General features: G+C 50.2%; 1 protein-coding gene across 4 annotated transcripts in view; it reads left to right on the plus strand.

Moving 5' to 3' along the window:
• Window positions 1-14,488, plus strand: part of MYO18B (myosin XVIIIB) — a 236,811-nt gene that overhangs the window by 192,424 nt on the left and 29,899 nt on the right. For all 4 annotated transcript variants that reach the window (XM_040250980.1, XM_040250978.1, XM_040250981.1 and 1 more), the window contains exon 40: window positions 9,603-9,733. In XM_040250980.1, the coding sequence (XP_040106914.1) occupies window positions 9,603-9,733 (131 nt within the window). The remainder of the gene's footprint in view (window positions 1-9,602; window positions 9,734-14,488) is intronic.

Here is a 14,488-nt window from a genome sequence, read left to right on the forward strand (position 1 = left end):
TCCCACAGTATTAGTTTGTTCGGTTTGCCGTAGCCCAGTACCACAAACCAGGTAGCTTGGCGAAACAACAACATATTGTCTCACATTCTGGACATGAGAAGTCTGAAATTAGCATATTCACAGGGCATCGCTCCCCTGAAGGTGCCAGAGAAGAAACTGTTTCGTGCCTTTGACCTGGCGGTTTGCTGGCCACCTTTGATGTTCCTGCGATTCTAAGTGCGTCCCTCCAACCTTCTGTCTCCATGCAGCGCCCTCCCTCTGAGTCTTCACTTCATCTCCCCTTTCTTTGTGACCATCTCCTTTTCCAAATCTCCCTCCTCTTGTAAGGACACAGTCACTGGATGGGGCCCATTCTCATGACCTCATTTTAACTGAATTGCCTCTGTGAAGATCTTATCTCCATGTACAGTTGCAATCTGACCCACTGGGGATTAGGATTTAAACATATCTTGGGGCGGGGGGAAGATACATAACAGAATCTATAAACAAATGTGTTCTGAGAAGAATTTCAGGATTCCTACAGGGTTTTCCTCTGAGAATGGGAGAGTCAATCGAGATGAGGCCTATGTGTGAAGAAATGTCCGTGTTACTGTGGGAATCAGCTTCTGGGAGGGTTCTCAGTGGTCCCCATCTCTGAGTCCATACCCCTGTATAGCCTCCTCCATCTTTTTTTTTTTTTTTTTAAGCGTTTATGTATTTATTTGGCTGCACCAGATCCTAGTTGTGGTACACAGGACCTTTGAGCTCCTTTGCAGCACATGGTATCTTTAGTTGCAGCATGCAGGGTCTTTTTTTAGTTGCAGCACCCATACTCTAAGCTGTGGCATGTGGGATCTAGTTCCCTGACCGGGCCGGGATGGAACCTGGGCTCCCTGCGCTGGGAGCGCAGAGTCTTAGCCACTGAACCACGGGGGATGTCTCAGCCTCCTCCATGTTGTGTCAGAGTTGGTTCGTGTGACCAGTAGATTGTCAGCAGTGATGATATGTCCCTTTGAGGCTGGGTTCTGAAAGGTCTTAGGTGTTTGCCTTGCTCTCCCTTGGATCACTTGCTCTGGTAAGACCAGTAGCCACCACGTCATGCGGACACTCAAGCAGCTCAGCGGAGCCCTCATGGCAGGGGACTGAGGCCTCCAGCCGATAGCCTTGTCGGTGAACTTTCTTGGGACAGACTCTCCAGCTTCAGGGAGACCTTCAGACCAGCGCAGCCCTGGCTGACATCTTCACTAGAACATTATGATAAAACCTGTATGAGTTTCCCATCACCGTTGCAGCAAATTACCACAAAACTTCATAGCTTTAAAATGACACCGTTTATTCTCTGTTAGTGATAAGGTCAGAAGTCCAAAATGAGTCTCACGGGGTTAAAGTCAAGGTGAAAAGAGGCCTAGCTCCTTCTGGAGGCCCCAGGGAATGACCCGTTCCTTGCATCCTCCAGCTTGTAGGGGCAGCCAGCATTTCTTGGTTCCTGGCTGCATCACTCCGATCAGGGATTCCATCATTACATCACTGCTTTCTTCCCCATGGACCCCCCTTGCCTCCCTTACATAAGAACCCTTACGGTTACAATTAGGGCCCACCCAGAATATCCACAGAATCCAGGATAATCCCTCATCTCAAGATTTTTGTTTTAGTGACATCTGCAAAATTCCCCTTGCCATCCAAATCCAACATAATCACATATTTTGGGGATTAGGACGTGGGCATCTCTAGGAGCCTTATTCATCCTCCCTTAGACCGTGAGCCAGAACCACATAGATAAGCCACCTCTGAATTCCTGGCCAACAGAAAACCGTGAGAGATAATGAATGATATTTGATATTTCAAAACGACTAGGTGTTGAGGCAATTTGTTATGTAGCAATAAATAACTAACGCAGACTGGAGGTTATAATCTAGCATTTGGTTGTAACACTTGGCACTCATAATTCTGGATTTATTGCAGTGTCTTCCTTGAAATATGCAAGTAGAGAAGTGTGCAAATCACAAACGTATACAGTTGGATGAGTTTTTTTTTTTTCACAGACTGAAAACACCCTTGTCTGTCTTTAATAACGAAGCCTGGGATGTAGCCCAGATGCTCTGTACCGGTAATTCTCCTGTGTCTTCTCAGATTCATTCTCGCCCCTTCTCTGCTCTGAACTACAGGAAGCTGTTCTCCCAGCTTGCCTTCTGGTAGGTTCAGCCAGTGGAAGGCAGTGACGGACAGTAGAAAGAGAAGCAGAGGGGAAGAGAGTGCTCTCCCTCTCTCTACACTACCTTGGGGAGGGGGCAGGCCTGGCCGCAGCTCAGCCTCTGTAAGCCCGTGTCCCACCAGCGACCCTCCTCCCTGGCAGCAGCGCCCACTGGGCAGCCCTGCCGTTGCCCGACTTCTTGCCTTTTCCTTCCAGCCCTGGGTGAGCAGTACCTTCCTGCTGTTGCTAATCTCTTCTGGCTTCTCATCTTCCCCATCACCTGGAAAACCAATTCCCTATATTAAATTCCTCTGGTTGAATGATCTAGAGTGATTTCTATCTTCCTGACTGATAGAGGCTTCCTTGGAGGCATTACATTAAATCCTTCTGACTTCAACAAAAAAAGCATCAGGTTCATAGAATTCATTTTCTGAAAAATGAGGCTATCCTCACTATATAGTCCCTGCAGGTTTCATATTTTCAAAGTCTTCACTTGGAAAGAAGGAAACAGGAACATTTGTTACGTATCAAGTACGAGCCACGGTATTAGGTATACCAGCTGTACGCGGTTTACACTGTTTCACTTGTTCCCCCAGTACTGTTTATCGTGGAATAATACTATCATTCTAACAGATGAGAGCCTGGAAGCCAGAAAGGGCTGGTGGCTCTTGAGCAGTCACACGGCGCCTCATGTTCACCTTGTCCTAAGGCCAGTGCTCCTCTCGCTGCTCCCATGGTGGTGGCAGTGGGCCTCTCCCCCTCCCCGCCCACCAGGGTGGCTCCCTAGGTGTGGCGGGCTTCAGCTTCCCTCGGTCCCGGAGAGCACCCCTCAGTTTCAAGGAGAAATACCCCCTACCCAACCAGCTAATATAAGTTTCCTCTCTGAGGATTGAGGAGGCACTTCCAGGATGATTGAGGTTATTTGAAGTGTTGGCAGGGTTGGCCGTTCCATTTGATGCTGGCGGATGGAGCAGAGGGCAGCCCCGGGGAGAAGCACTTAGCTGGTCAGTTCAGAGAGTAGACTTGGGCCCCACATTGCCTGTGATCCATTAGACGTGCCTGCCGCGGGCGAAGAAAAGGGACAGGAGGGCTTGTGAGATTATTTCCTGCCCCTTTGGAAACAGGCAGGCCTGAGCTTGAACTTGTGCATCACTGTCCAGCTGGGTGACTTTGGGCTCTCTGACGAGTCACTCTGTGTCTGTCGCATCATTAAAATACAGTAAAAAAAATTTGCAGGACTGTTTTGAAGAGAGGGTGTGGCCTAGTGACAGCCAGCTTCTCCCCAGTCCTGCTTCCAGGTGGAGCTGGGGCTCCTTTTCAGCTTCTGTTGTGGAGGGCGGGCTCCAGAGCAGGCAGGCTCAGTAGCTGGGCACACGGGGCTTCTTTAGTTGTGGCACGTGGGCTTAGTTGCCCAGCGGCAGGTGGGAGCTTAGTTCCCCAACCAGGGATCGAACCCACGTCCCCTGCATTGGAAGGCGGATTCTTAACCACTGGACCACCACCCTCAGTCTTAAATAAGGGAATCTGATGCATCATCTGGGGTTTTCTAAGACTCAATGGACCTGAATCTGAGTGAACCCTGGGAGTTGGTGATGGACAGGGAGGCCTGGCGTCTGCGATTCATGGGGTCGCAGAGAGTCGGACACGACTGAGCGACTGCACTGAAGGGGTGCCCCAGCTCTTTCTCAGAGTGGGGTTGGACACTTCCTGCCAGTGCTCACTCCATTGCCATCATGGCTTGGGAGCCCTTGCCAGGACACAACGCACGGGGCCCTTCCTCCCAGGCACATGACCTTTGCACAATTTAAGTGAATCTGTGGTGGTTCCTCGTACCTCACCCCACAGAGGTAGTAATTCTGCTGTGACTTTGTTGTAGTATTCTTGGGTTACTTTTTATGGGTTTCTATTGTATATGACTCCGAGGGTTCTTATAAAGACGATGTGAGAGAAGGTTTTTCAGACACTTAGCGCCATGCCTGCCCATGTGAGAGACAGAAATAAATGCATTCGTGTATTAATTATTCACAGATACTTGTTAACTACATGCTGTGTGTATCTATAAATACACATGTGCACACACAGTCACACATATACACATTTATATATATTTACATTTATGTTTTCATATACGATATGCATATGTTATATAAACATGCATTTTGTATATGTTTCTACAGCTTATGTATGTGTGTATAATTTTCTTAACACCAGGCTCTGTAAATAAAGTTTCTGTTTGTCTTTAGCACATCAAAAACGAATAACAAGAGGATTTCTCATCAGGTGCTGGGGATGTTTCCAGATAGTCTGCTCTATACTATAAACTGTGCTGTGCTTAGTTGCTCGGTTATGTCCAGCTCTGTGACCCCGTGGACTGTAGCCCGCCAGGCTCCTCTGTCCATGGGATTCTCCAGCCAGGAATACTAGAGTGGGTTGCCATGCCCTTCCCCAGGGGATCTTCCCAACCCAGGGATCGAATCCAGGTCTCCTGCATTGCAGGTGGATTCTTTACCATCTGAGCCACCAGGGAAGCCCATACTATAAACTAGGTAAAATTAACTTTGGGAAGCCCTGTGGGATACCCCCAGAGGTGAACAAGGCAACCTCCAGAGCCGCAGAAAGTGACATATGAGAGTGTGTGTCTGCAGACAGAAGAGGGGCCTCTGAAGGTGGAGATGCCCTGGGCAGAGGAACCAGACGATGGTTTTAAATATTAGCCTCTAATTGAACTTCACAAGAGGAGACGATGTTAATTGCAGCCACTAATTGTATGAACTGCTCCCTACATGAGCAGCTCCACACACATGTTCCAGGGGGAGCATCCTGGGCGTTTAACGGGGTTGACGAGTCTCACATAACGCACGGGCGGCCAGCACATACACGTACACGTGCCACGTGCTCTTGTGTTGGTGTCTGTATGTACGGTCTGTACTGTGCGTGGCTAAGCGAGTATCGCCCTGTCCCTCCTCCACTTGCCTCTTCCAGTCATGCAGTAACACCACTCACTCAATCCTAGGACACCTTGAGTGCCTGCTCTGTTCTAGACTCAGCAATACAGGTAGGTTAGGGCCCTAGAGGAACGATGCTCCGTGGAAGTTAGGATTTTGTCTGTACCTGCCTCACCTGGATCAGTGCTGGCACATAGTTCATGCTCAATAAATGTTTACTGAACGAATGCTATGTAATATGCATACATACCTACCTACATATATATAATGCCTCTAGGCTTTGTGTTAGTGTTATATGTCTGTTACAATGTATGTATCACTCCCAAATGCTAGTGGCACAGAACCAGCCTGCTAACGCGGGTTTGATCCCTGTGTCGGGAAGATCCCCTGGAGGAGGAAACAGCAGCCCACTCCAGTATTCTTGCCTGGAGAATCCCATGGACAGAGGAGCCTGGCACACTGCAGTCCATAGGGTCGCGAAGAGTCAGACACGACTGAAGCTACTGAGCACACAGTCACTGTGTTATAGCTACAGAGTAATAAGGACATATGGGTTATTTGTTAGTGGGTTTCTGCTGTATACATCTTACTATCTAAATAGTTTTGTAGCCTATTTTTTCTTCCAGCTTCTTCCTGCCCCATTTCCGTAAAAAGAAAAAAACACAGAAGACCACAAGCTCACCCTTGGCCTCAAAACGCAACCTCATTTGTGTAGCAGCAGTCCTGACCGATCGCTGGTCCAGGAGGTGGAAGAAGGCCCAGCCCTCCCTCGTGCCCTCTTCTCCTGGTGCCCCCCTCCCGCGTCTCTCGAGCTGTCTCTGGCACGGGCTTGTTTTGTCTGCCTCCAAGAGACTGGTGGGGCCGCCGCATCCACTTCGCCTAATGACTTGGTCTCCGCAATCAGCGGACTACCTGCTTTTTGAGCTGTAGCAGGAAAGGTGTGCTGATTGCTGATTACACAGACTCTGAATTTCCCAAATCCATCTTCTTGGGAGGTTTCCGCTGAGCGTGATGTGCATCCCCAGGCAAATTGGAGGGTGGAGCCCAGAGGGCAAGGGGCATGGTGGAGAGTGAGGGGGTAGTCGCAGGTCCCCGGAACCACCTGCCTCATCCGTCTGTGGATGGTTTTCTTGCTTTTGACCCTCCTTGCTGTCTAGGTAACTCACCCTTTAAGCTGCCCTTGCTTTCTACCCCTGCTTCTCCTCTGCAGACGGTGAAAAGCTTTCAGAGGCCTGCATTCCAGCCTCCTTATTCTCTTTGTGACCTTGGTGGACCACCTCAGTGCTGTGGGGACACCCACCCGGTTGCTACTTGTTCTCCTCTCAGAATTAAAAGATAGTAACACCACTGCTGGCCAAGCCTTTCCTCTCTGCCACGCTCATTCTGTGCTCACAGCAGCCCTGTGAAGGGCCACTGCTGCCTCCATTTTACACATGGGGATCAGAGAGGTTGAGTAACTTGCTGAAAGTCACACAGCCTGTGGGTGGGAGAGCTTGGATTTGAACCCAGGCATCCTGGCTCCAGAGCCTGCTTTCATAATCATCATAGTGTGGATCAGACCCACGTCAGGTCCCCATTTCCTCTGCTCAGCTGCTTAGTCCCAGCCCAGAGCCACCATCCCGAAGACCCAGTACCTGCGCCGTCCCCATCCTCTGTCCCCCAGGAGGGCCCCTGCAGGTCAAGGTTGGAGGGCCTCCTCTGCATGATGTTGGCATGGGCCAGGGTCACCCAAGCACAACTGGGAGGGGACATCCGGGCTCCTCTCGCTTGGCTCACGTGGCACAAGGGCCTCACCTGAGAACCCAAGACCTGGCTGCCTGACTTTGCGGTCTCTCGACTGCGTGACCGTGAGCAGGTCTTCTTGCTGCTCTGGTGCTCAGTCCCCTCTTCTCTAAAAGGAACATTCACCACGTGCCTGGCCTGGCCCTGACGTGCCTGGCATGGCCCTGAAGGGGCCGTTGGGTAGCACCTCTGTGTCTTAGAAACACACTGATGCCTTGTCCCCTCGCCTCCCAGGGACGCTGTTGTCCTGGCCCACTAGCAAGGAGCTGAGCTCGGGCGACACTCCTGCCATCTCCTGGGATTGTGCACCTAGCCATCTTCCTGGTGCCTCGATGAGCTGACAAGCACCCCCTCGCTGTCCCACAGTGTGTGTTATTTCCTCTGACAGTCCACCAGCCTCCTGCCTGGGGGCCCCTGCCTCAGACCGCCTCTCACCTCATCAGCACCGAGATGGGGATTTCACAGCTGGCAGTTTCAATCAGCTGCAATGTTCCACCAGCCCCTGTGCACACCCCCCACCTCTCCATGCCGCCCCTTCCCTCGTCAGCCAGTCTTGACCCTTTGGTTTCCTCGGTCTTTGCTCACTCTCTCTCTCAAATTGAAAAAGACACACAATCAGGGAAAAGGCACAGACTTACCATACCGTGGATGGACCAGCTGGCCTGCTACAGGGATCTGAATGTGTCTCTGCAAAGGGAGCCCTGGGCCTTGCTGGCTTTCCCAGGGGCAGGCAGACAGAGCCCCAGAAAGATCACTGGCCGGTGAGTGAGGCAGACCAGAGGTCTGCCCCTTGCTGCCCCGAGTGACTTCCCTGGCCTCAGTTTCCTCATCTGCAAAATAAAGAAAAGCCATCCCAGGCCCAGAGAAGGGCTGTACTGTTGGTGAGTCTCAGGGGGAGCTGAGAGCTGTACTTAAATGGACCCACAGTCCTTAGGTTTCACCCTTCGCCCTCTCATTAGCTGGTATATACCTGTTGCCTAAGACAACAGTCAAAAAGAAACTTGACCTAAGAGCAGCTTGAAGGAAAAACCCTATCCCTCACCCACCTTTGCTCCTGTCTGTAAATATCCTCAGCTCTCCACGTGCTTTCCCAGCTGCACGTGTGCTGTTTGCATGGAGACCTGGGCATCATATTTTCTGTTCTTTTCTGCTTGCTTGACATTATTTTGCAAAGGGTTCCCCGCTGGTGCCACCCTGATTGCTAGTGTTGGCTTCTATCTAAGCATCAGAGTGACGCACCGCACCGCAGCTTCTCTACCAGTCCCCATGGCTGGGCGGTGGGGTGGCTCTCGGGCTCTCGGTGCCATCAGTAGCTCCGTTCCAAGCGTTCTCGGGTCCAGGGCCTTGCTCTGCATGCCCCCCTTTTTAATGTTTATTATTTATTCTATTGTTGGTTGTACTGGGTCTCCATTGCTGCATACTGGCTTTCTCTAGTTGCAGTGCCTGAGTGTCTAATTGCGGTGGCCTCTCTGGTTGCAGAGCACAGTCTCTAGGCACACAGACTTCAGTAGTTCTGACTTGCAGGCTCAATAATTGTAACACACGGGCTTAGTTGCCCTGTGGCCATGTGGGATCTTCCCAGACCAGGAGTCGAACTTGTGTCCCCTGCATTGGCAGGCAGATTCTTAACCTCTGGACCAACAGGGAAGCCCTACTCTGCCTTTTGACTCTATCCCCCGCTAGGATTAGCTCCCAGAAGGTGGGTCTCTGGGTTGAACCCAGGGTTTCTCAGGCTGAACGCTGGTGACACTCGTGTGAAGTAATCGGTCCTGAGTGGTGGGGGCTGCTCTGTGAACTGAGGATGCTGGGACAGCACCTTTGGCCTCTGCTCTGCGAGAGGCCACCAGACCCCCATGTAACAACCAGCAACGCCTCTACACAGCGTCCCCTGGAGGGCAGACTCACCCTCAGCTGACAGTCATTGTGCGAATGGGGAGCAGTGTGTGGAAAACATCACACATGGCAGTCAGAGGCTTTCCAGAGAGTCTGGATGAAATCCAATTAGAGCTGAAGGTAACCGGATGAGCACAGGTGGAGTCTGCTGCACCCGCTTCAGTTCCAGCTCGAGTTTCATTCAAGCCTCCCCCAGGCCTCAACTCTTCATCTGTGAAGTGGGGACAGTGATAGAGCCGTTTGCCAGGCTCATGAGCAGAGAGTGAGGGCAGGGGCCCAAAACACTGAATGAGGCACTGGGCGTGGAGAGGCCTCTGTACACGTCAGCGGCGCTGGCCAGCTCCACAGGGGGCTGGGGTTTCTGTCTTTGCCCGTGCTGCCTTTGAGGGTGGTGGGAGTGCTGAGGGAGCCTGGGTGGCAGAGTTGAGAGGCACCCACTCTTCTGCCCTCCCCGCAACCTCCCGCTCCACATCCACCCCGGGGCAGGACTCAGCCTCCAGAACCGGCCTCAGTGGCTCTCCTGAGAAACATCACTGAGTCTTACTTCCGCCATCCATCCAGGGCGTTCTGTGTGGGGTCGCACAGGCTGGGTCCAGCGTTTCTGGTGTGTGTGAGCTCCTGAGGCATCTATTTCCTCCTCTGAAATCTGCAGAATCTGTCTGAGGCTCCGTAAGCCCTTCCTTAGGGAGAGCCCCTCGTGGGTACCCACCATGTCACAGGGTCCCAGTGAACACCAGGCTCCTCCCCAGAGCTCTCGTAAATGAGTGGGGGTCTCACCCAGGGGCAACGTGTGCGGTGGTCTCTGTCCCCAGGAGAAGTACGTGGAGGAGCTCGCCGCGATACGACAGACGCTGCAGACTGACCTGGAGACTTCCATCCGCCGGATCGCCGACCTGCAAGCGGCCTTGGAGGAGGTGGCCTCCAGCGACAGCGACACAGAGAGGTGACCTGCGAGGGGCAGGCGGGGCTGCTCCCTGGGGGCTCTGCGGTCTTCAGGGGACAGGGCTCCCCTCTCCAGGCGCGCTGGGGGTGGGAGGGTAACTGGCCGGCTCAGGCGAGCAGAGGTGGGATGCTCCCTGCTGGCGGTACCGTCCTTGCTGTGGTCCTGGGCTGGTGACCGCTGCTCAGAGGCGTGTAGCTGCCGACTCCCCTGTGAAGGTGTTCATTTCAACATCCGTGTGGTACAGACCCAGTGCCCTCGCCATGTTCTGGCCTCTAAATGAACAGCTTTATCTAAAAAATCCTCAGTTTGTGCAAAAATCGCTTCCACGCCAATAGCCTGAGGATTTCTACGATGCCCCACTAATGTGCACAGCTGCGAAAGTGCTGGTAAAGTGGAAAATCCTGATCCTGCAGCCGCTTCCCAGCTCATGCACATCCAGGGTGCCCGTCCTCCCCACCCACCCACCAGTCTTATTAGAGTCGTGACAGTACCAGCGTCTGTAATTACAAACCCCTGGAGTCAACACTACCCACTCCGCGCTTGGGCTGGCTTCTCCGTTAATAGAAATGCTAGAGCTTTTGCATTAATTATAAAGGGAATTAATGACTGTATATACAAGTATTGGAGATTTTTACAAATGAGCAAAACTTTTAAACCATTTTTACTTGCACAAAAGTAGATTGCTTTTCTAATAAACAGTAAAAGTTCTAAAAATAACCAGACTGGAAAGAGGCAGAGAGTCTGTTCTTGGAGGTACAGGGACAGGCTGGGCAGGTGTGACAGGGAAGCAGGGGCAACAACCTGTGAAACAGCCTGTGTTCAGGACAGTGTGAGGGGTGTGATGGTCACAGGACCCCCAGTGTGAAGAAATGGCATCTTGGACCTGGACGAGCCCAGGCCGTGGGTGGGATTCTTGTAGCTGGAAGAGGGGGCAGCTTGGGGAGGGCGCAGGCACTGCCTTTCAACCAGCCCAATTTCCAGTCAGGGATCCAGGGGTTCAAGTTTGTCAGGTAGCTGGCTCAGGTGATGAAGAATCTGCCTGCGGTGCAGGAGACATGGGTTCGATTCCTGGATGGGAAAGATCCCCTAAAGAAGGAAATGGCAACCCAGTCTAGTATTCTTGCTTGGAGAATCCCATGGACAATGGAGCGTAGCGGGCTACAGTCCATGGGAGTTAAAAGAGTCTGACACAACTTACCAACTCAACTATCACCTGTGTTCTTATCTGGAGAATCCCCTGGACAGAGGGGCCTGGTTGGCTACAGTCATTGGGGTCGCAAAGAATCAGGCATGACTGAGCGACCTAGCACTTTTACTTGCCTCCAGTTATTCAACCTCTCTGAGTCTCAATCTCTTCATCTGTAAGATGGGTTGATAATAAGAAGTAAGTGAAAACATCCGACCCTGGCACAGACCTGTGCACTTGGCGGGGCTCAGCCATCGTCAGTTTCGTTCATTCGTCTTTGTGATCAGTTCTGCCTGTTCCATGCCACACTGAGCTGGGTGTTTGTCTCAGGCAACTTGCTTTTTGTCATCCTGTGTCTCTGTCTTAGAGACACAGGGAGATTGAGTAACTTGCCCGGGGCAGGCGAAAGTTAAATTCCTGAGGAGTAGAGAGGGAGGAGAGCACAGGTCTCTGCCTCCGTGGAGCCCACATTCCATGTGCGTGTGTGTTCCTGCCCGTGAATACAGCGGGCAGACTGACAAGTGAAATGCTAGACTATAGTGGGAGTTACAAAGACAGAGAACACGACGCCTTGATGCAGGGGGTACACCTGGCCTCTCTGAGAGGAAGAACTGAACTGAAACCTGGGTTGAAAGAAGAAGCCAGAGGCAGGAGCTCCGGAGGGAAGTGAGTCAGGGCCCACAAGGAGTGTTCTGACCAGCCTGCCCGAGTGCGGTGAATGGGGAAGAGCGAGAATCTCCTGCTCTTCTTCCTTCCCTCTCTCCCGCCTCTCTTCACCTTTGAAGTGGCCCACTGTGTCCTCATGAGGCGCCCCAGGACCCCAGGCAGGATCAGCAGCATGGCCCATGAGTCCACGGAGGAATGAGAACCTGGGGCTTTTTGTTCAGAATCAGTTCAGTTCAGTTCAGTTGCTCAGTCGTGTCCAACTCTTTGTGACCACATGAACTGCAGCATGCCAGGCTTCCCTTCCATCACCAACTCCCAGAGCTTGCTCAAACTCATGTCCATTGAGTCGGGGATGCCATCCAACCATCTCATCCTCTGTTGTCACCTTCTCCTCCCGCCTTCAGTCTTTTCCAGCATCAGGGTCTTTTCAAATGAGTCAGCTCTTCGCATCAGGTGGCCAAAGTATTGGAGTTTCAGCTTCAGCATCAGTCCTTCCAATGAATGTTCAGGACTGATTTCCTTTAGGATGGACTGGTTGGACCTCCTAGCAGGCCAAGGGACTCTCAAGAGTCTTCTCCAACACCACAGTTCAAAAGCATCAATTCTTTGGTGCTGGCGCTCAGCTTTCATTGTAGTCCAACTCTTAACATCGTTGATGTGACTACTGGAAAAAACAGCTTTGACTAGATGGACCTTTGCTGGCAAAGTAATGTCTCTGCTTTTTAATATGCTGTCTAGGTTGGTCATAACTTTTCTTCCAAGGAGCAAGCGTCTTTTAATTTCATGGGTGTAATCACCATCTGCAGTGATTTTAGAGCCCCCCAAAATAAAATCTCTCACTATTTCCATTGTTTCCCCATCTACTTGCCATGAAGTCTTGGGACCATATGCCATGATCTTAGTGTTCTGATTGTTGAGTTTTAAGCCAACTTTTTCACTCTCCTCTCACTTTCATTAAGAAGCTCTTTAGTTCTTCTTCGTTTTCTGCCATAAGGGTAGTGTCATCTGCATATCTGAGGTTATTGATATTTCTCCTGCCAATCTTGATCCCAGCTTGTGCTTCATCCAGCCCAGCATTTCTCTTGATGTACTCTGCATATAAGTTAAATTATCAGGGTGACAATATGCAGCCTTGACATACTCCTTTCCTAATTTGGAACCAGTCTGTTGTTCCATGTCTAGTTCTGTTGCTTCCTGACCTGCATACAGATTTCTCAGGAGGCAGGTCAGGTGGTCTGGTATTCCCATCTCTTTCAGAATTTTCCACAGTTTATTGTGATCCACACAGTCAAAGGCTTTGGCATAGTCAATAAAGCAGAAGTAGATTTTTTTCTAGAACTCTCTTGCTTGTTCGATGATCCAGCAGATGTTGGCAATTTGATCTCTGGTTCCTTTTCTAAATCCATCTTGAACATTTGGAAGTTCACAGTTCACATACTGTTGAAGGCTGGCTTGGAGGATTTTTAGCATTACTTTGCTAGCGTGTGAGATGAGTGCAGTTGGGTGGTAGTTTGAGCATTCTTTGGCATTGCCTTTCTTTGGGATTAGAATGAAAACTGACCTTTTCTAGTTCTGTGGCCACTGCTGAGTTTTCCAAATTTGCTGGCATATTGAGTGCAGCACTTTCACAGCATCATCTTTCAGGATTTGAAATAGCTCAACTGGAATTCCATCACCTCCACTAGCTTTGTTCATAGTGATGCTTCCTAAGGCCCACTTGACTTTGCATTCCAGGATGTCTGGCTCTAGGTGAGTGATCACACCATCGGGTTGTGATTATCTGGGTTGTGAAGATCTTTTTTGTATAGTTCTTCTGTGTATTCTTGCCACCTCTTCTTAATATCTTCTGCTTCTGTTAGGTCCATGCCATTTCTTTCCTTTATTTTGCCCATCTTTGCTTGAAATGTTCCCTTGGTATCTCTAATTTTCTTGAAGAGATCTCTAGTCTTTCCCATTCTATTGTTTTCCTCTATTTCTTTGCATTGATTGCTGAGGAAGACTTTCTTATCTCTCCTTGCTATTCTTTGGAACTCTGCATTCAAATGGGTATATCTACTACTGTGGGCAAGAATCCCTTAGAAGACATGGAGTAGCCATCATAGTCAACAAAAGAGTCCGAAATGCAGTACTTGGATACAGTCACAAAAATGACAGAATGATCTCTGTTCATTTCCAACGCAAATTGTTCTGTATCACAGTAATCCAAGTCTGTGTCCTGACCAGTAATGCTGGAGAAGCTGAAGTTGAACGGCTTTATGAAGACCTACAAGACTTTCTAGAACTAACACCCGAAAAAGATGTCCTTTTCATTATAGGGGACTGGAATGCAAAAGTAGGAAGTCAAGAAACACCTGGAGTAACAGGCAAATTTGGCCTTGGAGTACAGAATGAAGCAGGGCAAAGGCTAATAGAGTTTTGCCAAGAGAATGCACTGGTCATAGCAAATACCCTCTTCCATCACCAGATGGTCAACACCGAAATCAGATTGATTATTCTTTGCAGCCAAAGATGGAGAAGCTCTATACAGTCTGCAAAAACAAGACTGGGAGCTGACTGTGGCTCAGATCATGAACTCCTTATTGCCAAAATCAAACTTAAATTGAAGAAAGTAGGGAAAATCACTAAACCATTCAGGTATGACCTAAATCAAATCCCTTACTATTATACAGTGGAAGTGAGAAATAGATTCAAGGGATTAGATCCGATAGGGTGCCTGAAGAACTATGGACAGAGGTTCGTGACATTGTACAGGAGGCAGGGATCAAGAACCATCCGCAAGAAAAAGAAATGCAAAAAGGCAAAATGGTTGTCTGAGGAGGCCTTACAAATAGCTGTGAAAAAAGAAAAGCGAAAAGCAAAGGAGAAAAGGAAAGACATACCCGTTCGTTCAGAATAGATTCGGA

The sequence above is a fragment of the Oryx dammah genome, unplaced genomic scaffold (genome assembly GCF_014754425.2).
Source record: "Oryx dammah isolate SB20612 unplaced genomic scaffold, SCBI_Odam_1.1 HiC_scaffold_12, whole genome shotgun sequence".
Taxonomy (NCBI): domain Eukaryota; kingdom Metazoa; phylum Chordata; class Mammalia; order Artiodactyla; family Bovidae; genus Oryx; species Oryx dammah.